This window comes from Natator depressus, chromosome 1, assembly GCF_965152275.1.
Source record: "Natator depressus isolate rNatDep1 chromosome 1, rNatDep2.hap1, whole genome shotgun sequence".
Lineage (NCBI taxonomy): Eukaryota > Metazoa > Chordata > Testudines > Cheloniidae > Natator > Natator depressus.
Window position 1 is genome coordinate 149,942,272 of NC_134234.1, and position 27,133 is coordinate 149,969,404.

The 27,133-nt window shown below is 44.2% G+C and overlaps 1 protein-coding gene across 1 annotated transcript; it reads right to left on the reverse strand.

The window, feature by feature from the left end:
- Positions 1-1,056: 1,056 nt before the first annotated feature.
- On the reverse strand, positions 1,057-22,221 carry LOC141982212 (protein mono-ADP-ribosyltransferase TIPARP-like). The gene is made up of 7 exons (XM_074944111.1): positions 22,161-22,221; positions 21,458-21,525; positions 6,396-6,796; positions 4,368-4,539; positions 3,989-4,176; positions 2,207-2,479; positions 1,057-1,503 (listed from the first exon to the last, which is right to left on the reverse strand). The coding sequence occupies exons 1-7, from the start codon at positions 22,219-22,221 to the stop codon at positions 1,062-1,064; spliced, it is 1,605 nt and encodes a 534-aa protein (XP_074800212.1). The 3' UTR covers positions 1,057-1,061.
- Positions 22,222-27,133: the final 4,912 nt, after the last annotated feature.

The following is a 27,133-nucleotide window of genomic DNA, read 5'->3' on the forward strand; positions in this document are numbered from 1 at the left end:
GAAGGGTTGCTCCTTCTGGCCTATGAATAAAACAGCATTTGAATGGCTTCTGGTGGTGGGTCCTGTGCAGGTGTTCTCATCTGAATGTAGCTAACACAGAAAGGGTGCATCCACGCAGCAGCTGGGAGGTATGATTCTCAGTGTGGGTAGACATACACACACTAGCTCTGCTTGAGCTAGTGCCTAAAAATAACAGCATCGGATGGTGACACAGGCGGCCGCTTGCGCCAGCTGTCCAGATACAATCCCTTCCAACCTCCTGGGTATGTACACTGGTGGCTAGGCCAAGCTGCCACCTGTGCACGGTGACTATGTTGCTATTTTTAGTGTGCTAGCTCATGTATCTATACCTGAGCTGGGAAGTAAACTGTTATTTTAAACAGCTGTTGTGTAGAGATACCAACAATGAAGTGGAAGTCAGGGTGGGAAGTGGGGGAGTGGACTGTCAGGAGTCCAAGAGGAACAAAGGGAGACTCTCTGATAATGGATATTGGAAAGGTCACATGCACCAGTAGCAAACCCTTGCTGCGTATGCCCATGGGATGTTTTACTTAACATTTTAGAAGAAGTATGCTTTAATGGGAGGAGTGTGGAGGACGCAAAACAGATCCCTACACCCCTGGGGTGAGTGCCCTGATCAGCAAAGCCACCATGAGGGTTGTTCTTTATATCAAATGCTTTATGAATAGGGCAGTATGAATAACTGATTTTTTGATTCAGTTGCCAAAGTAAAAAATTGGCGGGGGAATTGCTTTGGGTCAACCAGAAACAAAATGTTTCTATGAACCAAAATGTCAAAATTTCATTTTGATTTTGAGAGGTGTTAAGTGTTTTTAAGTACCATTGAGGGAAAACCTGAAATGAAACACCTTTCCAAAAAAGAAAAGTTGAAATGTTTCATTCCAGAAATGAACTGTTCTGATGTTTCTGAAATTCTTTTTCCTGACTGAAACAATTCACTGAAACTGACCTGAATTTGCAAATTGTTTCAGTTGACCTGAATCTGCATTTTTCAAGTGGGGAAAAATAAGTTATGCACAAATTTTTTTGGCCAGCTCTAATTATGAACCATCTAGTGCAACAGGGTCAGAAAGCAGTTTGTAGCAGATCAGGAAGTATGGGTAGGACTGGCTACTGTTAAAGATCACGTAGATGCTGGAAGCAGAATCAACACATGAATCAAAGGGTCGGCCACTAGATCTTATTCTTGGGGGTTGACAGTAATTAGCATTCCCTACAGCAGACTTTCCCACCAGGACTTTTGCCAGAAACATATAGCGCAGCCCAGCCTTGCATGCTGTACAAAATCCATTTGAGTACTGGGCATTCTTGGCAAAATAGCTGCCTTTGCCAAAGGCAGCAAGATTCTGTCCTGAGAGACGAGGGTCAAAGCCCATCTGGCAGATGGAGTTCTTGCTGTCTGCTGAGGTGCCATGGAAGAGATGCCGTTCTAGCTGTTTTTTCTCTTCTGTTGAGAGTCCTCGGGACATTATTTCCTTCTGACTGAGCAGAGAAAAGAACACAGAAACAGGGAAGTTAGGCTTACTGCTGTGTGGGAACATTTGCTAAGGGACTGAGAGAGAACTGGAGACCTCGTCCTACTTTTATGTTCTCATTCCTCCCTGCTTACTCAATATCTAAAATACCCAATCCTGAATTCTAAGCACTAAGGGTTCAGTTACCTATCATTTGAGAGAGCACAAGATACCCCACACAACTAATCACACCCACACCTGTGTATGATCACTGTTGTGCAAAAGTTCTACTCCACCCAAACTCAAAGATCACCCATCAAAAACCATTATACACTCACCAGTGCATTAAGATTCACCCACTGACAAACATGTTCACTCTAGTACAGTGGGATTTGCATTCAGTTCATTAGTGATAAGATCTATGGTCTGCCACAAAGCACAACAGGATCTTTATTCTAGTGTATTAGCATCTGAGATTCAGGTTCCAAGATTTTTGATTACACCGGGATTTGCAACACACTATTCCCAACCTAGATCCCATGGTACATTCTATAACCTCATGTATTCCTCCAGTGCCGGGGCTAGCCCACTAGGGGCCCTAAACAGGAATCCTGCCCTCCCACAACACATACTAATAATTAATAGGGGGGCCCCTTGAGCTGCTCAGAGCCCTAAGCAATTGCTTAGTCTGCTTATGCCTACACAAGCTCTGTATTCCTCTTTCTTTTTACCTGCTGTATTTTTGCCAAAGATACTCCTGCCGGATCCTGTAAATCCCTAACACCAGAAATGTATCCTCTGAGAGAGATTTGTGGAAGAGAGTATAAACTGTGCGGTACACTGCTTCTGATGGTGCTATTTCACATTGCACATAAGTGGGTCCTTCTGAGGGGCATGAGATCCAGGATGCAGGATATGGGCCAGAGTACACATCAGTGGGATCCTCCCCAGGGATGTTGGCAGCATAAGGATTGAGATGTCCCCTACAACCATTTGGGAGTGTCCTAAAAAGAGAATAGGAGAAATATTTGTTTTGTCTTAATATGTTTTGGTTACCTTCATCATCCAATCCTATCCCCACACACATATGTTCCACCTGTTTTAATTTAGACTATAAGATCTTTGAGGCAGAGACTGTGTCTTACTGTGTTTGTAGAGTGCCTAGCACAGGGGCCCAAATCTTGATCTGGGCACTACTGTGTTATAAATGATAATTACTTACAAAAAAACTAATTCAAAAAGATAGTTAAATTGCAAAATTGGGCACTTAAAAGTTAGGAAATACAGATTTACAGTTGCCATGGCAACCTAATTCTGTCCCTCGGTGCATTCAACTCAGTGCATGTCACTGAGTGACACAGGTTCCTGTGGAAAAAATAGTATGTGATCATGTAAAAACTGCCTTAATAAAAAGTTAAATAAATAACCTGATCATAATGTATAGGCACAAAGAGGATAAATTAAGGTTGCACAGGCTTTCATAACTCAAATTCTTGACTTTGCAACTAGAGCTGGGAAAAAAAACTGATTTTTTTTCAGTTTGCTGGCAGTCCCCCTCCCACTACCTCCCAAAACAGTTGCTTTGGTTGAACCAAATCTTAAAATTGTTAAAAATTTTGGTGAATCAAAAAGATCTGCTTTGGGTCAAATTAAGCATCTTGTTTGGCCCAAAGAGTTTTCTTTGCGGGCATTTCTAAAGGGTGAGATTCAACACAAGAATGCACTACAATACCTTATGACTTTTAGCTCAGATGTAGGAGACTGGGTTTGCCTGATGTGGGGAAGGGATTTGGAGCTGGGTCTCCCTCACTGGAGGTGAGCACCGTAACAACTGGGCTATAGGTATTCCAGTACAGGTCTCTCTCAAGCTCTTCTGTTGAAGCTGTTCCACTTTGTGTAATTGATTAGCCACTGGAGCAGGGACTTTAACGTAGGCCTTCCATATTCAAGGTGAGTTCCCTAGCTGCTAGGAGAATCATCGTCACCCTTGTTCCTTTACCCAGTGACCATTCATTGTCACGCACAGTCATTCACGCTGAATCCAGGGGGAGGTATGGCTGTGGGAGGAAGCCTTGCCTTGCCTTCTTGCCTCCTCTTGCTACTCCAGTAGCTCCCAGAGGAGCTTGTGATGCTGCTGCTTTGTCAGTGGCATGGGCCTGTCCTTAGAATGTTTGTGGTGTTATCTTGGTGTACTGCCAACATTTTCCTTAGGAAGGCAAGTGAGAGAAAGGAAACGGCAGACAGTCTGTAAATGAGCTAAACCCAACTGGAAATTTCAGGGAGAAAAGAAAGGAACTTCTCTAGCCCCAGGGCTTTCTCCCTGCTTTATATTAAAGGCCTGCTGAAAACAATGGATGTGTGAGACCTTCTCTCAAAACATCACAATAATCCTTTACAATAGAAAGTGTTAAGCAATTTAAATGTATAGGTGCCCTCACCAGTTCCCTGTATAATAATTATCTGAATGCCACTTACATTTTTTTAGAGAGAGTAGTGCAGGTGGAGTTGCTTACCGCAGATGTGGTACCATGTCGATAGGTGTGCGGTAGGCAGGACGGCGCTGAATGGATGACTTTTGTTCTGTTGTTGAGTTAGTTTGAATAAGGTTCTTCAAATCTAGAGAGTACTGTTGGCCTTCGTGACTGAAGCTGTAGCTCTGTAAGCCGCTCTCAAAGGCATTAATGATTTCTTGGGAAATTGGCTATGCAGAGAGAGAAATTGGGGGGAGGGGGAGAAGAGATGGAATCAGAATATGATAAGGAAGAAGGCCAATTTTCCCTTCTGACACTTTGCCTATAATAATCCAGTTCTACTCTCATCCACACTACTTCCCACATTGCAACTCCCAACTCTGCCCTGGAGGGCATCACCCTTGCCTCTTTCTCTCCTGACCTCCTCATATTCCTTCCAATTGGTTTCATCAAGCCAATACATGTGCCACTCTGTGTGGAGATGTGGGTTCTGCTGTGGATCATGGGTGTTGGAGAGTCGCCGTATTTTGCCATAAGGACCAAAGGAGAACAGTTCCATAGCATTTAGGTTGACTTTGCCTTTTGAACCATCCCTGTGGAAGAAACAGAACTTGCAAGAGGTTCTCCTGCTGAAAGAAGCTGGTGTTGCAGCACAAGCGAACATCATCACTCTTGAACCATCCCCCGCAGCACCTCCTGCTGAGAGATGCTGTGAACAGAGTAGCTTGGAGCTTCCCATACACCAGTGCTCCTGCATTGCTTCCTACAGCACGTCCAAAAAGAATGTGCTCTCATAGGACCACGTACAACCAGTAAAAGATCTCAGGCTGGGGTAGTGCGATAAGCTGCTCGCACACATCAATACAATCAGAATCTGCAGCATAGAAACTACTTCTTTTTTAAATTGTTTCTAGCCTTTATGGTTGAATATTACCAAAGCTGGACTATCTGAAACCACATCCATACTAGGGTTGCCAACTTTCTAATCGCACAAAACCGAACACCCCAGCCCTGCCCTTTCCCCAATGCCCCACCCCCACTCACTACATTCCCCCTCCCTTGGTGGCTCCCATCTCTCCATAATACTGCAAACAAGTCACACTTAGAGTTATATAGTTGATTGATGAGTTAGCTTACAGTTTATTTAGGTAATGGGGTCAGGGTGCCAACACTGGTGCTAACTGCTGCTGCTGCAGAGTCTCTTACTGGAGTCTCATGACTTGGCCAATGTACAAATGATGTCTTTGTATGTAACTTTTAAAAAATATTCATCTGGGATCATGGAGAACTTTCCTGACATTCATTGTTCTTAGTCCGAAACCACAAGCAATGTATGTAGTTCATTTAGCTCTGCCTCCTCCTCAGGTACCACCTCAGAGTGTTTTGCATTCTGTTATCATTGCTGCTTGACAGTCTGGAAGAATAGAAATTTCCAGAAGCTGGAGGATAGATCTCACTGAAGTACCTGGTTGGTTTCCATGATGGAAAATGGACACTGCAACCCTTAAAGTAGGATTATGGGATTTGCGTGTGAAATCTGATAATGCTACTCCGAAAGTATGTGCGGGTTGAAAAAATAGCGAGTGCTTTGATGCCCCTATTACATTTTGGGCACTATGGTGTAGTTTCCTAGAATAGGCTCATAAAAACATGGCTAGGCAGAGCATTATTTATTGATGCAAAAATCACAAATGTGGTGGCAGAAAAGCTGTTGAATGGATACAACCCAAACTGTTTGCATTATAACAGATTAAATGCAGCATGCCTCTAACCAGTAACAAAATTGCAGTTGTAGCTGTTGTGTGGACATGGTCTGAGTCTACAGACAGTCGCCCTGTACCATATTGTGCCTGTAGCTGGGAAAGGCTGAGATTGGAGTAGCTATCATTAATGTCATGTCATTTCTGTAATGGAAGTCACGGAATCTGTGACTTCCAGAGACCTTTGTGACATTTTCTGCTTCAGCCCCTGGGGCTGGGGGACAGGAGCTGGCAGCTAGCAGGGCCTTGGCAGGGTTCCAGAGAGAGGTGACAGCCTCCTCAGGGGACCCTCCTCAGGGTTCCAGCGACTGGCAACAGCCTCAAGCGGGAGGAGGGAGGGGAGCCCTGCAGCTCCAAAAGTGGTGGGGGAACCATGGAGCTGCAGCGCCAAAAGTCACAGATAGGTCACAGGTTCCATGAATTTTTGTTTATTGCCCATGACCTGTCTGTGACTTTTACTAAAAATAACCATGACAAAATCTTAGCTTTAGCTATGATCTCCCTAGAATTAGTGCTCCTGCTGCTGGGAGAGGGAATGACTGGAGTAGTTATGAACTTTCTACTTCTAAAGCACCGCTATGCACTTCCAGTTGGGGGTGGGGGGCGGGAAGTGGGGGGTTGTCTGGGACAAGAGCAGCTGAGAGTTGCCTTCTGGGAGAAGTTGGGTCTGGAGTTTTCCTGTCACTTACTTTTCCACCAGTGTAACTAGTGAGTCATTTACATTACTGTAAAGTTTTTCCAGGTGCTGCTGAGCCGATTCATTCACGCTCTGCCACACTCCTTTCTTCTTCCGCATCACCTGCCAGTGGTAAGGGTAGCATGTGTGGTGAAGCTGGCATCTCTCCCCTTCTTTGCAGAGACCAAGCAGGAAGCGGTCACAGATCCTGATGCCGTTTGCCTGGTGGATATGAAACTGGATCCCATTCTCATCCTCGAGCTGCTCTGGAGCTACCAAATGGCTTTTGGAATCATCTCCGTGCTGCATATTGTGGACATGGAGTGGAGTGAGTTCAGTGGAACTGGCTTCACTTTGGCTGAAGCAGTAGAGGTCTATGAACAATTGGAGCAGAACCTTTTGGAAGAACAATTCCTGTGAGAAACAAAGAAAGTGAAGCTGAATAAGTAGTGAGCTGTTCTGATGCAGTGCCTTGGGCTTCAAATTCCCCATCCTCTTTCCCCCTCCCCCATAACATACACAATTGTTTCCCAGACATCTCCTCGATTAACCACAGTTCACATCCAGCTTTCTCACAGCTGGACTTCATTCACACACCTGCACACAATGATACACTGCAAAAGCCCAGTAAGACCTCACTTTCCTGCCTTTCCCTTCAGCTTACACAAACTCTTCCCTAAGATAAATCATTATTTTCTGACCTTCAACCCCCAGCACTAGCATTTCTCTCCTCAAATTGATTTATTTTTATTTGTATTACCATAACACCTAGGAGCTTAGACATGGACGAGGACTCCATTGTGCTAGGTGCTGCACAAACACAGAGCAAAAAGCTTCTCTCCCAGTGGAAACCCCTTATCCTGGACTTTACTCTCACAGCACCCTTCTTGCTCCTCCAAAATGATGCCCCCTCTCTGCGGCTTTCCCCTAATAGGACCTCCTCCCATTTCTGATTCATCCCTGCAGGCAGGCACGCGCACGCACATGCACCCTGCTTCCATCATTCTCCATGGGCTTCACACTAATCTCCCAATAGGTTCCCATTTTCCAGGGTTTCATCCTTCCAACATCCACCCTGCTCCCTCAACAGGACCTCACTCCTAGGATTCACTTCCAGGTCCATAATGCTATATCCAGAGTATTCCTCCCTCTCCCCCTGGGATTCTTACATACACACCGCCCACAATGAATATCTATTTGACTACAATCTGTCCCTTTATGTTATGTATGTAATACGGCAGCCATCCCCACGATAGCTAGGATCTTATTGAGTCAGGTTACAAATCATCCCCTCAGACCCATCCAAATTGCTTCTGCAACAGGACCCCTTTGGGGCCATATGGTACAAACACAGGTTACTTGCTGGGGTTCTAAACACACACTAGTCTCTCAGGGTATGCCTACATTACAAGTGCTACAGCAACACAGCTCGGGTGCTGCAGCTATGCTGCCATAGCGCAGTGGTGCAGACACTTGTTACAGCAATGGAAGGGATTTTTCCATCATTGTGGTAAATCCACCCCCTCGAGAGGTGGTAGCTAGGTTGATGGAAGAATTCTTCCATCTGTCTAGTCTACTGCGGGGCATAGGTTGGTTTAATCATGTTTCTCAGGGTGTGGATTTTTCACACCCCTAAGCAGCGTAGCTAGGTCATCCTATGTTTTAGGAGTAGACCAGGCCTCGGTGGAAGCCTCTCGCCTGAGCGTCATCCCACGCCCTCCTGGCCCTGCCCTGCAAGGATGGGACCCCTCTGCAATGGGAGCAAAAAGGGGAGTTAATCTTAGGGTATCTCTGGTGGGCCAGTGAGTTGCACTGCTTTAGGCCAACAAAGGAGGGGCCCCTCTGTAACATGTCAGGATGTTAACACCGGGTTGTGCTGGGTCGGGGAGTGATGCATGCGTCAGCTCCGGCCACGCTCACCCCTCCTGCTCTCAGAAATATCCAGCAAGCTGGCGCCTCCTTAGTCTTAGCTGCCTTAAGGGTTTTTCCCTCACTGCTGCTCAGCCCTGGATCCTGTCTCCCCAAAGAGCCACTCCCACCTCCCTCCCTTGTCAGCAGGCTGGGTAATGCGACCCCTACCTCAGCAATTCACAAGAACCCACTAAGGCTCCACACTGGCTAATGGGTTATTTCAGGCAAATGCTGCCAGCCTGTTATAGTCACCTCCTCCCTTAAGCTTGTGGGAGGGGGGAGCGACGCGTGTGTCAGCTCCAGCCATGCTCACTCGGCCTGCTCTCTGTGCATGGGGTGCACAAGGCAATCCCATCTGTCAGTTAAACTGCCAGCCCCAGCATTCCAGGCTGCCCAGCAACACTCTGAGCCCCCCCCTGCAGGGGCGAGATACTGCCTCCGCCATGGAGGGCTGTAAGCTTCACCTTCCCCAGCACACTCACAGATACTGCCCCCAAAATGGATCTTGAGCCTGCCCTGCAGGGACTCCCCCTCCCTTGGGTTGAGAGCGAGAATCCAGTCTCAGTATAACTTGGCCTTATCCCGATTTCAATCCTTCTCCCCTGCCACATTTTTCAACCCCAATCATTTACTTTTGGGGCTAGCTGGCTTTGAGGAGTCGTGCATGGATCAGCGCAGGATCATGGTCTCTCTCACACACACACACAGGATAAGCAAGGCAAACTGACCTGGCAGCTAAACATTCTGTGCTCCTCTCTCCCTGCCCCTGCCCCACAGAAAGGGATGCTGCTGGAGCCAACAGGGACTTTATGTGGTCCTGTATCATCTCTCTGTTCCATTCCTTTATGTAGCATGAATGTCAGTCTGTGAAAGAGTCTAGAAAGTTTGCAGTCCTCTCCCTACTCCATCATAAACACACTGATCCACAACAGGAGATTCCTCTTCCTAGGTTCACTCACACACAGTGCTCCAACAGCAATAATTAATAATGGACTCCTAGGTTTCACTCCACTCTCTTTGGGCATACGGATTGGCAATGTATGTCTGCTGGGGACCTGAGAGGTACATAAAATGGCAGCCACTTGTCCCTAAAGTCCTGAATCAGGGGACACTGCCCCCAAACAGTCAGATGGAAACCCATTTCTCCACAGTCTCTCCAAAACTAAGCCAATTAAAATGTCTCAAGAAAAAGGAATAGGCACTGAAAACATTTAATAAGTTCTTTATATTTAACCTTCAAAACATCTGATCAAAAAAACCAGGAGCTTCTTCATTAGACACCTAACTATGGATTTAGGAGCTTAACCTTAGGCACCCATCTTTTAAAATCTTGCCCAGAAGTTTTAAGGCTATACTGTGCCTCACTCCTGTGCATACAGGCAGGAGGGAGATTGCAAGAAGACTCCCCCTTCCTTTCACACCCTCCTCCTGGTAGACAGTGAGGGAGCTCTTCAGAGCAGAGGCCACTCGTTCTGAGTGTTCGGAAAGCACCTTGCGCATAGTGGGTTTTACCATACTTATTGATCAGAATAACCCACTCAGTCGTCAGGCACAGTTGCATTCTTTGTGCTTCCTTCAGGGTACAGGCTGCTTCCTCTTAGTGTTCTGAAGGTGCTAGCCAGCACAAAAAAGGCAGGGAGAAAATAGGGTCATGGCCCCATCACTCCTTGTCACCAGCCAGTACAGATAACTGGATAAACAGAGTAGGAAAGGTTCATCCTGTTAAGCCATGAGCATGGCCTCATTTTTCACTTGGAAGCGGGGTCAGATTTAGAGGCAGGCGACCCAGACAACTGCCTGGGATGCCAGGCTAGGGGGTGCTGGTCTCAGGGTGTTATTTTTGTTAGTGACAAAAGGGAAAATAGAATGTTTGAAGTAAAATGTCTTAGGTATTCTGTATGTGGATTCATTTTTCACTAACTTCCTAGAATGTTCTGGGCCTTTGTAGAATCTCATGAACCCTTCCAGACTTTTTGAGAACTACTCTTTCCTTGAATACTGCTGTATTCTGTGGATTACGAGAACTGGTTGTATTTTCTGTCTAGACAAAAGAAAACTGAGAGCAGCCATCATGGTCTGCACATACATACAGGGATTCAAATACTTTGCACTTATACAGCATTTTATATTTTCCAAGCATTATGCAAACAGTAACTAATTAGTCCTTCAAACAGCCCTGTGAAGTGTGTAACTAAGTATTATCCCCACTTTATAGATGAGGAAAATAAGGACAAGAGAATAAGTGAAAACAGATTACCTCACCTACCTCGTCTCTCCAATAGCATCCAGCACGTTAATGCCAGAACCAGGATTAGAACATTACCCCTTGCCCTACACCAGGTGTAGATATTTACACCAGTATAAAATGCTACCAAGCCAGAATGGTAGAGCTTTATACCCACCTCACACGGATTTAAATAGCTGCATAAGGTGCAGGACCATGGGAAATTGGGTCCCCTGTCTCCCAGTCCCAAGCTCAGTTTACTAGATCACAGCTGCCACTCTGTGAAGGGGACAGGGATCAGTTACCATCACCTGTTCTAGAGGACAGAACAAGAAGTACTTAGGTTTTCCCTGCTGCAGCTCAAGTCTATGTTAAATTTTATTTGGATTTACTTTAACTACAAGAACTATTAAGCAATGATGAGACAAACTACCAAGGCCTAGAGCCCACAAATATACACATGAGTAACTTTATGCATGAGGGGTAAAATTGTGACCCCATTGAAGTCAGTGGCAAAACTTCCATTGGTTTCAATAGGGCCAAGATAATGCCTCTAAAGTCTCATTGAGTTCAACAGGAATGCTTACAAGAATAAGTGTTTGCTGGTCCAAGCCCTAAAGCTAGACTCCCATCTTCTATAGATAGTTTAGAAATAATAAAATGTACCCATCACCCTGCAAGATTATCTAGATGACATGGGGTACCTGCCAACCCAAATGTTTCTATTTCAAAACTATTTTTATCATTATTGCTATGACAAAATTTACACTTTCACTTTCTTAAAATTGAAAATGGTTTATACAGGCAGCGAGCCTGGCATTAAGGTGTAATTCTGAGCTCATTTCCTGCAAGTGATACTGATATTTTGATTTCGGTGTTAACAATCTGTATCACCTTTCCTGGCCAAATTCTGCTCTGACATGAACTTGCAGGGGGTGGGGTTCCAATTAATTTAGATGGGAGCTATGCATGCAAAGCAGAGGGCAGAATTGGGCTTCCTAATTTTATAGTGACATTAAATTACTACTAGCAGCATTCTGTAGGATATTGGTGTTGATCTAAACAGTAAAGCTGCATACATGGAATTTGTTTGTACAATCTAGTTCAACTCTGAACAGCTCAGAGGAGATAATATATAGTGAATTCTTGCATGAATTACTCCAGTTTGGCTTGGTAATGAAATGGCATAAACTGAAATAAGAAAAATTATTCTTGATGATCCATACCTGTTACTAAAGCCATAAGAAATAGCCAATGGAGATAACATAAGAACATAAGAATGGCCATACTGGGTCAGACCAAAGGTCCATCCAGCCCAATATCCTGTCTGCCCACAGTGGCCAATGCCAGGTGCCCCAGAGGGAGTAAAACCTAACAGGTAATGATCAAGTGATCTCTTGATATAATGCAAACTAATGTAGAGTGGTGTGTTTTTCTTTCGGGAGAATTTACCTTTGCTTTATCAATTCTTTGTTAAGCTCCTTGCCAAAGCTGAGGGCTGGCTGCTCCTCTGTCCCCTCTTCTGGTCTCTTCTGAATGTACTCCTCCAGGTCTTCAGTCTCTGGGGCAGAATGATGGGATTTTCCCACTCTCAGACCAGACCCCATACCTTAAATACTAACTGTGATTACTCAGCAGGTCCAACTGGACTCAGTACCTATCGTTCTTCCCTTTGGGAGCTGTGAGAAATGGTAACTGCAAACAGCCTTCTTAAAACAAAGTATAGTTTAATCTTAACAGTAGGAACACAGCACAACAAGAGAAAAGGATTTTAAAAATCATGAAACAGTGTGTATGCCTCTGTCTTACTTAAAGGATTTAGTAGGCATATCTAACTCCAGACCTCTTTCTCCCTGGAATCTAGGGCTCAGACTATTTCCCAGAAGTCTCTGGCTCAGTCTCCTCTTTAATCATCTAACATCTTCAGGAGAATGTCTAAGACTATGTCTACACTTACAGCGCTACAAGGTCATAGCTGCAGCTGCACTACTATAGTGAGTGTCTACACCAAAGCACTACAGCAATGGAAGGGGTTCTCCCATCACTGTAGTTAATCCTCTTCCCCAAGAGGTGGTAGCTAGGTCAACAGATGAATTCTTCCATCGACCCAGCTGCTCTGTCTATAGCAGAGGTTAGATCGGCATAGTTACGTCTCTGAGGGGTATGGATTTTTCACAGCTATGCCATGGTAGCTATGCCAATGTCTGTTTTCAGTGTCGACCAGCTCTCTGTCTTTAAACCCTTCTCAGACACTGATCTCTTCCCCCTCAACGGGGCTGAGACATTCCTGGAGAAACTTGTTTAGCAAGCCCAGTCGGCGATCTAGCCAGTGCATCATGGCCAATGGCTCTGTATTGTCCCTCAAGTGTTTGAAGAGTGGCATATCTGGATTTCCCTTCCCTCTCCTAGGCAACTTTTCCTGACAATGTTGCTAATGACTTAACACAATATGTGTATGAAGTGCAAAACACAATAGCCCAATCAAGATACAGTATTAATAAATTATTATGGGCAGCTCCAAAGCCATCACACTCCTTTTTACCAATTGTAGCCCTAGCTGCTTTTTTTGCAGTCACGTCAACAGCTGAGTAGCTGAGTCTTATTTGTGTCTCTTTTTAGAAGTCCTGACTGGCACCAGAATGCTCTAGACTTTTCCGTGGGGAGCACTTTTTTTCTTTCATTCTCAATCATTGTCTGCATATATAACTATCTGTACACAGAAGTGCACACACAGAGTCATATAAAGAAAGGATTCATAAAAGCAGGCAAGCTGTTGAATTTTTTTGTCTGTTAGCATTGCTGCATAGTTGAATCAAAAGGAAGTGGTGCAGACTTTCCATTTGACTTCTGCTCCTTGAATGCTGAGCAGCTTTCAGTGCTTCTGGGATGCTCATTTCCAATCTCGGATGCTGAAAGAATCAGACTCCAATTCTAAGTTAATGTCTCCTGGGATATTTGGCCAGAAGACAGTTTCAAAACAGGCTATGCTGTGTAAGATATCGTTTTTATTGCCACTTGCTCAATTTAAATTGCTGCTTATTAATATTAATACTTTTTGAGCCTTGGATCAGATTTTACTTATTTATTTTTAAATGAAACTTGAAATACTTTTGGTGAGCATTTACTAGTGTTACCGCTCTGTTATCTAAGTGTGCTAGAAGCATATCCATCTCTCCTCTTCCTCATCCTGTTTTTAATGCCCACCCGCATGGCTCTGTATCTTTCCCACCATCCTGCTCGCCCAGCAGGGCTAGACATGTTTCACTTGGAGCCTGTAAATATTCTTTGATCACTCAGACTGACAGCTAGCCAATTATATCTGGAGTACAGCTGGGGAAATAGTGGGAAAATGTATTCACAAATATTTGTGCAAAATCTGACTGGTGATTTTTTTTTGGTCAGGTTTGTATCCTTTTTAATTTGTTTTTCTGCAAACATTGTGGTTACCACTATTTGTGCATAAAATTGCTGGGGGAGGGAAGCTTTTATTTATGAGGATACAAGTGTCAGTACCCAATGAAGCATATGCTGCAGGACTATAGGAATTAGTGCTAGAAGTGGTGGGATGCCCACCCCTCTGTACACGTGTGTGATGGGGTGATCTGCCACCTTAAAGGTAGTGGTGCCTGGTGGGGCAGTCCACCCCATCATGTACTGTGGCCCTTTAAGATTTTGTCAGGTCTAATATGCAAAGGCCAAGGATCTATTGGGAGAGAGGAAATGGTCCAAGGAATAAGTAGTGTGTGGGTGGAATCCCATTATTATCTCTTCAAGCGCCTGGACCAGGGCCCTTGCAGAGTTGGCAGGGCAAGGCTCCCCTCTCCTCCAGCCATTTGGGATGAGCTTTAGGAATGGGACCAGCATATATGCTGCCTCTCTCTCCTAGCAATGCAGGCATCAGCAGAAGAAGGCTAGACTGCCGAACGCTCAGGGCTTGGGAACTAATTGTGGAGTAAAGGCTCCAGCTGAAGGAGAAACAGACCAAGGCTCTACAACTGGCCTAAGTCACTAGTCTAGCTCCAAAAAAGAGACCTGGGTGACTCCTCCCTGAAGGAGGTAGACAGAGGGACTGTCTAAAATACAACCCTAGCCCTGGAAAGAGGGCTAGGGGAGACTCCTGCCTGAAGGAGGGAGATTCTGATGGTTTGAGCAGAGCCCCAGCTCCAGGAAGAGGGCTACGGGAATTCTGGCCTTAAGGAGGGAAACCATAAGCGTGGTTTGAAATACAGCTTGGTAAGAGTTAGAGAGGCTCAGGAGCCACCAAGAGCAGGAGCTTTCAGCAACAGACTAGTGTGATGAGAAGCCACCCGGGAAACCAGACCCTCTAGAGGAGAGGATCACAGGATGTGAACCTGAAAAATGGCCTAAAAGAGGAGCACAGTTGGAAGCAGGCCAAGGAAATAGTAAGGGGTTGGGAGAAATTGGCCCCAACAACCGTATACGGGGTTTCTAGCCTGAAACCAAGAGAGTGAGTGAGCGAGCATGGTTTCCCCTACCAAACCCAACAAGAGGGTTTATTAAGGCCATGAACAAGCAGGCCACAATCAAAGAGGCCAGGGACTATACACCTTCATTTAGCATGACTGGCCTGCTGAGGTACTGAACTCTTTACAACCCCCGAAAGGGGAAAGGACTACCAGCAACCCAGTTGGAGGGCAGAGGTTGTGACAAAGGACCAACAAGCAGGCTAGAAGCAAGAGATCCATCAGAGGAGGAAAACTGAAGCAGTCTTATTGTGTCTCCAGCTTTTGCCACAAGGGGGCACACAAGACTGAAGGCAACCCTTAGCACACTGGCTTAGGGTGTTTGGTAGTGAAGTTGTTAGGAGGGAGGGGAGACCAGGCAACTGAGACGGCCAACAATTTCAGCACAAATACAACTGACTTATCTGTGGTTATTGCAGCATGAGCAGCTGTGCAGAGGAGAAGGGATATGTGATCTGTTGAAAAGTCCCTTGCCTAGAGAAAATTTGCACATCCAGTCCTAGAACATGGAATAAGGTGTCCGTTCTTGGGCATGGCAGTCCTCCAATTCCTGCCCCTCCTCAGTTTCTGATCAGACACCCTATTGAAACACCTCCATTCACAGCTCTATTCTATTGTAGAAGAACAACATTTGTTTGTTTTTGGGTGGAGGGAGAAATTGATAACTACTCAGTGTGCTGTCCAAAATCTGACTGAACGAAATGGGTAACTACTGACTGTCTAAAATCTATCCTCCCAAATGTAATCAGAGTTCAACATCATACCAAGATCTAGGAGTTAGTCCCAACTGAATTGTCCTAGTAGCATAATAATATATAATTGAGAAACTCTTTAAATACCACTTTATAGCTCATTATCTGTGCCCAGTTGAGTACCTGCATGTGCCTGCTCTCTCTCTAGAGCAATTTAGATCCTGTTTTTCTGATTATTTTATTTAAAAATTAGATCTCTTTTTTAAAGACAAGCAAACTGCTTCATATAACGTAAGAACTGACATGAACTGTCACCCAAAACTTGAAACTGATCCATGTTGAATCTCATTTGTGATTCAAACAGTTTTGACAATGTTTTTAAAGTAACTTCCTCCCCCATTTCACTCATTCCATAACACTGATTTAGTGAACTAAGCAGCTGGATGGAAACAATTATGCTCCTTACAGGCACTAGATTAAAATCCAACAGGTTTCACTTGCCATTATCTTAACACTATGGCAAGGGGTACTCTGCAAATGCTTTGAACAGATACCCTCAGCCCTACATCCTTCCAATTAATTTTACATTTGCAATTTTCTTATTGTGTTTGTTTTCAGACGAGCCAAGTAGATAATCAGTTCTCACATGAGATTTCTGGATATAAGAACATAAGAATGGCCATACTGGATCAGACCAAAGGTCCATCTAGCCCAGTATCCTGTCTTCCAACAGTGGCCAATGCCAGATGCCCCAGAGGGAATGAACAGAACAGGTAATCATCAAGTGATTCATCCCCTGTCACCCATTCCCAACTTCTGGCAAACAGAGGTTAGGGACACCATCCCTGCCCATCCTGGCTAATAGCTATTGATGGACCTATATAACCATTGATGGACCCTTTTCCTATTTTCCCTTCTGATACTGCTGTATTTTAAAAAAAGAGTTTTATCCCTTCTCATCAGAAGCCATGCCTTCTGGGAAGAGTGAGTACAGAAATTCATAGCCTGCTCCCTGAAACAAATGCATTACAGTCAAAACATTTAATATACCACTTGGCCTTGTAAAAACAGACTAAAACGTCTTCTCTACTCTCCAGCTGTGCTCACACATATGCACACCACTGTAGAATTACACAAGCCATTCTAGATTCTTTTACGAGTTTGAAGGGGAAAAAAGGGTGCGCAAGACAAAAGATTGATCCTCTGCAGTTGTAGTTCTCTAAAAGTTCCCAGGGGTCCAGTGAGGACAGCCTTAAGAACATAAGAATGGCCATACTGGGTCAAACCAAAGGTCCATCCAGCCCAGTATCCTGTTTACTGACAGTGGCCAATGCCAGAGGTTCACTCCCTCTGGGGCACAACAGGTAATGATCTAGTGATCTCTCTCCTGCCATCCATCTCCACCCTCTGACAAACAGAGACTAGGGACACCATTCCTTACTCGTCCTGGCTAATAGCCATTAATGGACTTAACCTCCATGAATTTATCCAGTTCTCTTTTAAACCTTGTTATAGTCCTAGCCTTCACAACCTCCTCAGGCAAGGAGTTCCACAGGATGACTGTGAGCTGAGTGAAGAAGAACTTCCTTTTATTTGTTTTAAACCTGCTACCCATTAATTTCATTTGGTGGCCCCTAGTTCTTATATTATGGGAACAAGTAAATAACTTTTCCTTATTCACTTTCTCCACACCACTCATGATTTTATAGACCTCTATCATATCCCCTCATAGTCTCCTCTTTTCCAAGCTGAAAAGTTCTAGTCTCTTTAATCTCTCCTCATATGGGACCCGTTCCAAACCCCTAACTGCCCTTTTCTGAACTTTTCTAATGCCAGTATATCTTTTTTGAGATGAGGGGACCACATCTGTACACAGTATTCAAGATATGAGCGTACCATGGATTTATATAAGGACAATAAGATATTCTCCGTCTTATTCTCTATCCCTTTTTTAATGATTCCTAACATCCCATTTGCTTTTTTGACTGCCGCTGCACACTACATGGACGTCTTCAGAGAACTATCCACGATGACTCCAAGATCTTTCTCCTGATTAGTTGTAGCTAAGTTAGCCCCCATCATATTTTATGTATAGTTGGGGTTATTTTTTCCAATGGGCATTACTTTACATTTATCCACCTTAAATTTCATTTGCCATTTTGTTGCCCAATCACTTAGTTTTGTGAGATCTTTTTGAAGTTCTTCACAGTCTGCTTTGGTCTTAACTATCTTGAGCAGTTTAGTATCATCTGCAAACTCTGCCACCTCACTGTTTACCCCTTTCTCCAGATCATTTATGAATAAGTTGAATAGGATTGGTCCTAGGACTGACCTTGGGGAACACCACTAGTTACCCCTCTCCATTCTGAAAATTTACCATTTATTCCTACCCTTTGTTCCCTGTCTTTTAACTAGTTCTCAATCCATGAAAGGATCTTCCCTCTTATCCCATGACAACTTAATTTACGTAAGAGCCTTTGGTGAGGGACCTTGTAAAAGACTTTCTGGAAATCTAAGTACACTATGTCCACTGGATCCCCCTTGTCCACATGTTTGTTGACCCCCTCAAAGAACTCTAATAGATTAGTAAGACATGATCTCCCTTTACAGAAACCATGTTGACTTTTGCGCAACAATTTATGTTCTTCTATGTGTCTGACAATTTTATTCTTTACTATTGTTTCAAGTAATTTGCCCGGTACTGTCGTTAGACTTACCAGTCTGTAATTGCCAGGATCACCTCTGGAGCCCTTCTTAAATATTTGCGTTACATTAGCTATCTTCCAGTCACTGGGTACAGTAGCTGATTTAAAGGACAGGTTACAAACCATAGTTAATAGTTCAACAATTTCACATTTGAGTTCTTTCAGAACTCTTGGGTGAATGCCATCTAGTCCCGGTGACTTGTTACTGTTAAGTCTATCAATTAATTCCAAAACCTCCTCTAGTGACACTTCTATCTGTGACAATTCCTCAGATTTGTCACCTACAAAAGACGGCTCAGGTTTGGGAATCTCCCTAACATCCTCGGCTGTGAAGACTGAAGCAAAGAATTCATTTAGTTTCTCTGCTATGACTTTATCATCTTTAAGTGCTCCTTTTGTATCTCGATCGTCCAGGGGCCCCACTGGTTGTTTAGAAGGCTTTCTGCTTCTGATCTACTTAAAAAACAGTTTATTACCTTTTGAGTTTTTGGCTAGCTGTTCTTCAAACTCCTTTTTGGCTTTTCTTATTACATTTTTACATTTAATTTGGCAGTGTTTATGCTCCTTTCTATTTACCTCACTAGGTTTTGACTTCCATTTTTTAAAAGATGCCTTTTTATCTCTCACTGCTTCTTTTACATGGTTGTTAAGTCACGGTGGCTCTTTTGTAGTTCTTTTACTGTGTTTTTTAATTTGGGGTATACATTTAAGTTGAGCCTCTCTTATGGTGTCTTTGAAAAGCGTCCATGCAGCTTGCAGGGATTTCACTCTAGTCACTGTACCTTTTAATTTCTATTTAACTAACCTCCTCATTTTTGCATAGTTCCCCTTTCTGAAATTAAATGCCCCAGTGTTGGGCTGTTGAGGTGTTCTTCCCACCACAGGAATGTTAAATGTTATTATATTATGTTCACTATTTCCAAGTGGTCCTGTTATAGTTACCTCTTGGACCAGATCCTACACTCCACTCAGGACTAGATCGAGAGTTGCCTCTCCCCTTGTGGGTTCCTGTACCAGCTGCTCCAAGAAGCAGTCATTTAAAGTATTGAGAAATTTTGTCTCTGCATTTCGTCCTGAGGTGACATGTACCCAATCAATATGGGGATAATTGAAATCCCCCATTATTATTGAGTTTTTTTATTTTGATGCCTCTCTATTCTCCCTTAGTATTTAATCGTCACTATCGCTGTCCTGGTCAGGTGGTCGATAATAGATCCCTACTGTTATATTCTTATTAGAGCATGGAATTACTATCCATAGAGATTCTATGGAACATGTGGATTCATTTAAGATTTTTATTTCATTTGAGTCTACATTTTCTTTCACATATAGTGCCACTCCCCCACCCGCATGACCTGTTCTGTCCTTCCGATATATTTTGTACCCTGGAATGATTGTGTCCCATTGATTGTCCTCGCTCCACCAGGTTTCTGTGATGTCTATTATATCAATATCCTCCTTTAACACGAGGCACTCTAGTTCACCCATCTTATTATTTAGACTTCTAGCATTTGTGTACAAGCACTTTAAAAACTTGTCACTGTTTATTTGTCTGCTCTTTTCTGATGTGTCAGATTCTTTATGTGAATGTTTCTTGTCTGATCTGGCCCATACTTTATCCTCTTCCATCCCCTCCTCCTGACTAAAACCGAGAGAATCTCTATCAATAGACTCTCCTCTAAGAGAAGTCTCTGTCCGATCCACGTGCGCCTCTGCAGCAATTGGCTTTCCCCCATCGCTTAGTTTAAAAACTGCTCTGCAATCTTTTTTATGTTAAGTGCCAGCAGTCTGGATCCACTTCGGTTTAGGTGGAGCCCATCCTTCCTGTATAGGCTCCCCCTATCCCAAAAGTTTCCCCAGTTCCTAATAAATCTAAACCCCTCCTCTCTACACCATCGTCTCATCCACGCATGGAGACTCTGAAGCTCTGCCTGCCTACCTGGCCCTGCGCGTGGAACTGGAAGCATTTCTGAGAATGCCACCATAGAGGTCCTGGATTTCAGTCTCTTTCTTAGCAGCCTAAATTTGGCCTCCAGGACGTCTCTCCTACCCTTCCCTATGTCATTGGTACCTACATGTACCACGACCACCGGCTCCTCCCCAGCACTTTGCATAAGTCTATCTAGATGCCTCGAGAAGTCCGCAACCTTCACACCAGGCAGGCAAGTCACCATACAGTTCTCCCGGGCATCACAAACCCAGCTATGTATGTTTCTAATGATCGAATCTCCCATTACTAACACCTGCCTTTTCCTAATGACTGGAGTTCCCTCCACCGGAGAGGTAACCTCAGTGCGAGAGGATACCCCAACATCATCTGGAAGGAGGGTCCCAATTATAGGAAGGTTTCCCTCTGTTCCCATTGACTGCTCTCCTTCTCTGGGCCTTTTGTCCTCATGAACAGCGCAGGGGCTGTCTGACCGGAAATGGGACAAATCTACAGTGTCCTGGAAAGCCTCATCAACATACCTCTCTGTCTCCCTTAGCTCCTCCAGTTCCACCATCCTGGCCTCCAAAGCCAGTACACGGTCTCTGAGGGCCAGGAGCTCCTTCCACCGAATGTACACATATGCCACCTGCCCACAGGGCAGGTAATCATACATGCTACACTGAATGCAATAAACAGGATAGCCCCCACTCTGCTGCTGGGCTTCTGCCTGCATTTTCTCCTACAGCTACCTAGGTTAATGATAAGGTTTTTGTTTAAATCAAGAAGTTTTGATTATAGTTTAGTTTAAAGGTTTTAGAGAACGGCAAGCGTACCTCGCCCCCTTCCCAACACCCTCTCGAAACTCCCTGTTAGTGGTCCCTATTCGCAAAGCTCGCTGGTCACTTGCTCACTGCTTTGTAAAGCCCTGGCCTTCTTGATAGCCCTGACCCCTGACTAAGGCTCAGCCAATGAACAGAGGCTTCTAGATTTCAAACCTTGTTTAGAAGCTCACAGGTTCCAAGTGCCAGCCACAGCACACGGTCCTTCAAACAAACAGACAGACAAACACAAGCTCAGCACACAGCAAGTAACCACCAAACACAAACACACTCTACAGGCAGCCACTTACCCCAAGGGTCCTGTATTTCTCCTCCTTCACCTGAAGAACTCCCTCTCGAAACTCCCTGGTAGCGGTCCCTATTCGCAAAGCTGCTCAATTATTTTCTGTTAAATATTATTTGTGGTTTGGTAGTGACTAGAGACAGAACCAATCAAGGATTAGTGCTCTATCATGCTATCCGATGAATAACATCCGTTGATCAGTCCCCACCCCAAGAGCTTACATTCTAAATATAAGACAGGAGCCAACAGGAGGGATACAACAAACCACGATATTGGGGTGCGGAGCATTGGGTAACAGTGAGACAGTTATGCATAGCATACGGAAATGTTTTTATTTCAGTGGTGTCTGATAATCTCATCATGCTTGTGTCCCATGCAATACCTTCAGCTGTTGTATGCCCTAGGATTGGATACTGCATTTCATATTTTAGATCACATCTTGAGTAAGAGACATGTCATACACCTTTTTTCTGTCTTCCTCGAGAAGTCATCGAGGCTATGCCTCTGCACTGAGGTGGAACCAACTAAACCTAGACCATCTCTGACAGATGTTTGCCCAACCTGTTCTTAAAAACCTCCAAAGACAGGGATTCTACAAACTCCCTTGGAAGCATATTCCATATTAACTACCCTTATAGTTAGAAATTTTTTCCTAATAGCTAACCTAAATCTCCCTTGCTGGAGATTAAGCCCATTACTTGTTTTCCTACCTTCAATGGACATGGAGCACAAGTCATCACTGTCCTCTTTATAGCAGCCCTTTTCAGTCATCTTTTCTTAAGACTTAACACACCTAGTTTTTTTAACCTTTCCTCATAGGCTTTCTAAATCTTTTATAATTTTTGTTGCTGTCCTTAAGACTCTCTCCAATTTATCCTCATCTTTCCTGAAGTGTGGTACTCAGAATTGGACACAGTACTTCAGCTGAGGCCTCACCAATGACAAGTAGAGCAAGTCAATTACCGCCCATGTCTTTCTTACAATATTCCTGTTAATACACCCCAGAATATTAGCCTTTTTTGCAGCTGCATAACATTGTTGACTCATATTCAATTTGGGCATCCGATGAAGTGAGCTGTAGGTCACAAAAGCTTGTGCTCAAATGAATTTGTTAGTCTCTAAGGTGCCACAAGTACTCCTTTTCTTTTTGCAGATACAGACTAACACAGCTGCTACTCTGAAACCATTCAATTAACCCCCAGATCCTTCTCAGCAGTATTATCACCTAACTAGTTATTCCCTATTTTGTAGTTATGCATTTGATTATACTGTAGCATAAAATATAACAAATTAACCTCTCCTTAATAGGTGCTGACTACAATATGACCTAGCACCCATCCTGCATTGATTTGTATGGACCATTCTGAACTTGACCCTCTAGAAGAGTCATTGTATATTCAAATTCAGTTACATGACTATTAATCAGCTTGGTTCTGGCAATGATATAAATGTCCCTTGAAGCATTACTCTTGGCAGTCTCAAAATAAGAATGAGTTTTTGCATCCATTGACTTTCTAAATATTCTTCCCCATAAAGAGGATCTTTGAACAGCATTAGACTCAGACCTAATTATGAACCCAAGGATGATTGGCAAATGAACAAAAATAGTGACCATGACACAGCTGAAATAAGAGTAATAAAAACAATATTACAATCTCTTGAGCCAATGAGATGATTATTTCTGTTCTGAACCGTCATGCGGTAGATCTAGATTTCATTCTTGTTGGATTGAAATTCATCACTCCACAGATGGATCTAATAAATCTTTATTAAGGCAAAACGCTCAGCAATCAGTGATGAGTTACTTACAAGTGGGAAGCACATCAGGACAATCTCACCACAGTCCCCTTCAGCACTGGACAATTTGCAGCTTCCCTAATCTTTTGTTAAGTTGATAAGTTGTTAAGTTGACATATGTATAACTTTTTGTTATCTTTTTTATGCGTATGTATTAATCTCTCATTTTCATATAAACTCTCCTCCCATGTCAATACAGGCTTTCTGTAGGTTCAAACCAATTTCTTCTAGTTACTGTATCTTTGGTTTTCCTAACAAACATGATTACTCTACATCTTCTTCCACATGTGCGACACTAAACATGTAAACACTACAATTTCTTACACATACACAACACTAATTATGCCGAAATATAAAACTGTTAAATCACAGTAGGCTTTGGTAAGGCCTAAATATGCCTTTGCTTCCAATAATTCTTGCCCCTGTTCTGTTGCTCCCTGTTTAAGCAGGGAGTGAGAGCACTGTGGAGGCACTGCACTCAGCCCCTGAGGGAAGCAGGCATCTCATATTGCTCTGCAGTGACCCTCCTCCTAAGAGGTGTTTGAACATAGGCACTGAGTTTTGTTTTTGCTGGTGGGTGCTTTTGAATAGGTGTTTGTGTCGGGGGGTGAGGTAGGGGGTGGCTAGAGGGAGCACTTGCCAATTTTGCGGGGAGGCTATTTTCAGCATAGTTATCCACTTCTTTCATATTTTAGTTTATTGAATGGGTCTATCATTGGTATCTTTACTATTTTAATAATGATTACATTGTTATGAACTACATAATTACATTATCATGAATTACAGTATATTAAAATCATTGCAATCACCTACAAGCTGTCTTCACTACTGTCATAAAACATTATATGTTAAGCATTGCAAAAGAAGTAACAGTATTTCTTTTATATTGTTCCATAAATAGGGGCTCGATACATATCTCTGATATCTCATTAAATATGTCCTTTATTAGTTGCTACTTACACTCTTCAAGTCTTAAAACACAAATACTCTTTCACATTTACACAATAAAACAAGGTTCACAATGTCACAGCTGGTCTGTCACTTCACTTCACTTTGTTCTTATATCTCACAGACTGACTGGTGATGTCCTGCCCTTGATATACCCGCGAGGGCATGGCTGATACCATTCTAGAGGTTTGAGGAAAATGTAGTTCTCAGAAAGTCTGGAAGGTTGCATGAGATTCTACAAAGGTCCACAACATTCTAAGAGGTTAGTGAAAAATGAATCCACATATAGAATACTTGAAACATTTTACTTCAAACATTCTATTTTCCCTTTTGTCGCTAACAAAAACAGCCCAGTGTCCCCCAAGCCCGGCACCCCAGGCAGTTGCCTGGGTTGCCTGCCCCTAAATCCGACCTTGGTTACTGCTGTGTTCTACTTTCTGCATCATGCAATATCTGTTTATGATCATTGGTGTTTATGGAACAAAATTGTTATCCCTTTCTCCATTTAGTGGAGAAAAAGGAGGCATAAACATACCCAATCTAGCCTTCTTTCAAAGTAATGTACTAAATCTGCCAAAGGGGAATGTCCGGGTACCAGCAACGCAGACACAGGTAAGTAACCGTTTTCATGTTCTCTCCACAGGTACCATTGCGGAGAGTGGACCAGATGATACGTCTGGGGGGAGAAAGCAGAAGGAGACTCCACTGGTTGGAAGGCATGACATGCGATGTCCTGAGGTTGGGGGTTCCACGACCACCACTCCCAAGAGAAGGAGGCGGGTGGTGGTGGTCGGGGACTCTCTTCTCAGGGGGACTGAGTCATCTATCTGCTGCCCTGACCGGGAAAACAGAGAAGTCTGCTGCTTGCCAGGGGCTAAGATTCGCGATGCGACGGAGAGACTGCTGAGACTCATCAAGCCCTCGGATCGCTACCCCTTCCTGCTTCTCCACGTGGGCACCAATGATACTGCCAAGAATGACCTTGAGCGGATCACTGCGAACTACGTGGCTCTGGGAAGAAGGATAAAGGAGTTTGAGGCGCAAGTGGTGTTCTCGTCCATCCTCCCCATGGAAGGAAAAGACCGGGGTAGGGACCGTCGAATCGTGGAAGTCAACGAATGGCTACGCAGGTGGTGTCGGAGAGAAGGCTTTGGATTCTTTGACCATGGGATGGTGTTCCATGAAGGAGGAGTGCTGGGCAGAGACAGGCTCCACCTAATGAAGAGAGGGAAGAGCATCTTTGCGAGCAGGCTGGCTAACCTAGTGAGGAGGGCTTTAAACGAGGTTCACCAGGGGAAGGAGACCAAAGCCCTGAGGTAAGTGGGCAAGCAGGATACCGGGAGGAAGCACAGGCAGGAACATCTGTGAGGGGAGGGCTCCTACCTCATACTGAGAATGAGGGGTGATCAGCAGGTTATCTCAAGTACCTATATACAAATGCACAAAGCCTTGGAAACAAGCAGGGAGAACTGGAGGTCCTGGTGAAGGCAAGGAATTATGACGTGATTGGAATAACAGAGACTTGGTGGGATAACTCACATGACTGGAGTACTGTCATGGATGGTTATAAACTGTTCAGGAAGGACAGACAGGGCAGAAAAGGTAGGGGAGTAGCACTGTATGTAAGGGAGCAGTATGACTGCTCAGAGCTCCGATATGAAACTGCAGAAAAACCTGAGTGTCTCTGGATTAAGTTTAGAAGTGTGAGCAACAAGAGTGATGCAGTGGTGGGAGTCTGCTATAGACCACCGGACCAGGGGGATGAGGTGGATGAGGCTTTCTTCCGGCAACTCGCAGAAGCTACTAGATCGCACGCCCTGGTTCTCATGGGCGACTTTAATCATCCTGATATCTGCTGGGAGAGCACTACAGTGGTGCACAGACAATCCAGGAAGTTTTTGGAAAATGTAGGGGACAATTTCCTGGTGCAAGTGCTGGAGGAGCCAACTAGGGGGAGAACTTTTCTTGACCTGCTGCTCACAAACCGGGAAGAATTAGTAGGGGAAGCAAAAGTGGATGGGAATCTGGGAGGCAGTGACCATGAGTTGGTCGAGTTCAGGATCCTGACACAGGGAAGAAAGGTAAGCAGCAGAATATGGACCCTGGACTTCAGGAAAGCAGACTTCGACTCCCTCAGGGAACTGATGGGTAAGATCCCCTGGGGGAATAACATGAGGGGGAAAGGAGTCAGGAGAGCTGGCTGTATTTCAAAGAATCCCTATTGAGGTTACAGGGACAAACCATCCCGATGTGTCAAAAGAATAGTAAATATGGCAGGCGACCAGCTTGGCTTAACAGTGAAATCCTTGCTGATCTTAAACATAAAAAAGAAGCTTACAAGAAGTGGAAGATTGGACAAATGACCAGGGAAGAGTATAAAAATGTTGCTCGGGCATGTAGGAATGAAATCAGGAGGGCCAAATCGCACCTGGAGCTGCAGCTAGCAAAAGATGTTAAGAGTAACAAGAAGGGTTTCTTCAGGTATGTTGGCAACAAGAAGAAAGCCAAGGAAAGTGTGGGCCCCTTACTGAATGAGGGAGGCAACCTAGTGACAGAGGATGTGGAAAAAGCTAATGTACTCAATGCTTTTTTTGCCTCTGTCTTCACGAACAAGGTCAGCTCCCAGACTGCTGTGCTGGGCAACACAGCATGGGGAGTAGGTGGCCAGCCCTCTGTGGAGAAAGAAGTGGTTAGGGACTATTTAGAAAAGCTGGACGTGCACAAGTCCATGGGGCCAGATGCGTTGCATCCGAGAGTGCTAAAGGAGTTGGCGGCTGTGATTGCAGAGCCACTGGCCATTATCTTTGAAAACTCATGGCGATTGGGGGAAGTCCCGGACAACTGGAAAAAGGCTAATGTAGTGCCCATCTTTAAAAAAGGGAAGAAGGAGGATCCTGGGAACTACAGGCCAGTCAGCCTCATCTCAGTCCCCAGAAAA

What these genes read in the sequence shown, in the direction of transcription:
- LOC141982212 (XM_074944111.1), bottom strand. Translation starts at nt 22,221, where the DNA reads ATGACTGAAAAGGGCTGCTATAAAGAGGACAGTGATGACTTGTGCTCC. An exon ending in AGAAATACAGGACCCTTGGG is followed by an intron (nt 6,797 to 21,457) that starts GTAAGTGGCTGC and finishes TGTTTCTCACAG; the next exon opens with GAATTGTTCTTCCAAAAGGT. An exon ending in ATTGGAAGGAATATGAGGAG is followed by an intron (nt 4,177 to 4,367) that starts GTCAGGAGAGAA and finishes CTCTCTGCATAG; the next exon opens with CCAATTTCCCAAGAAATCAT.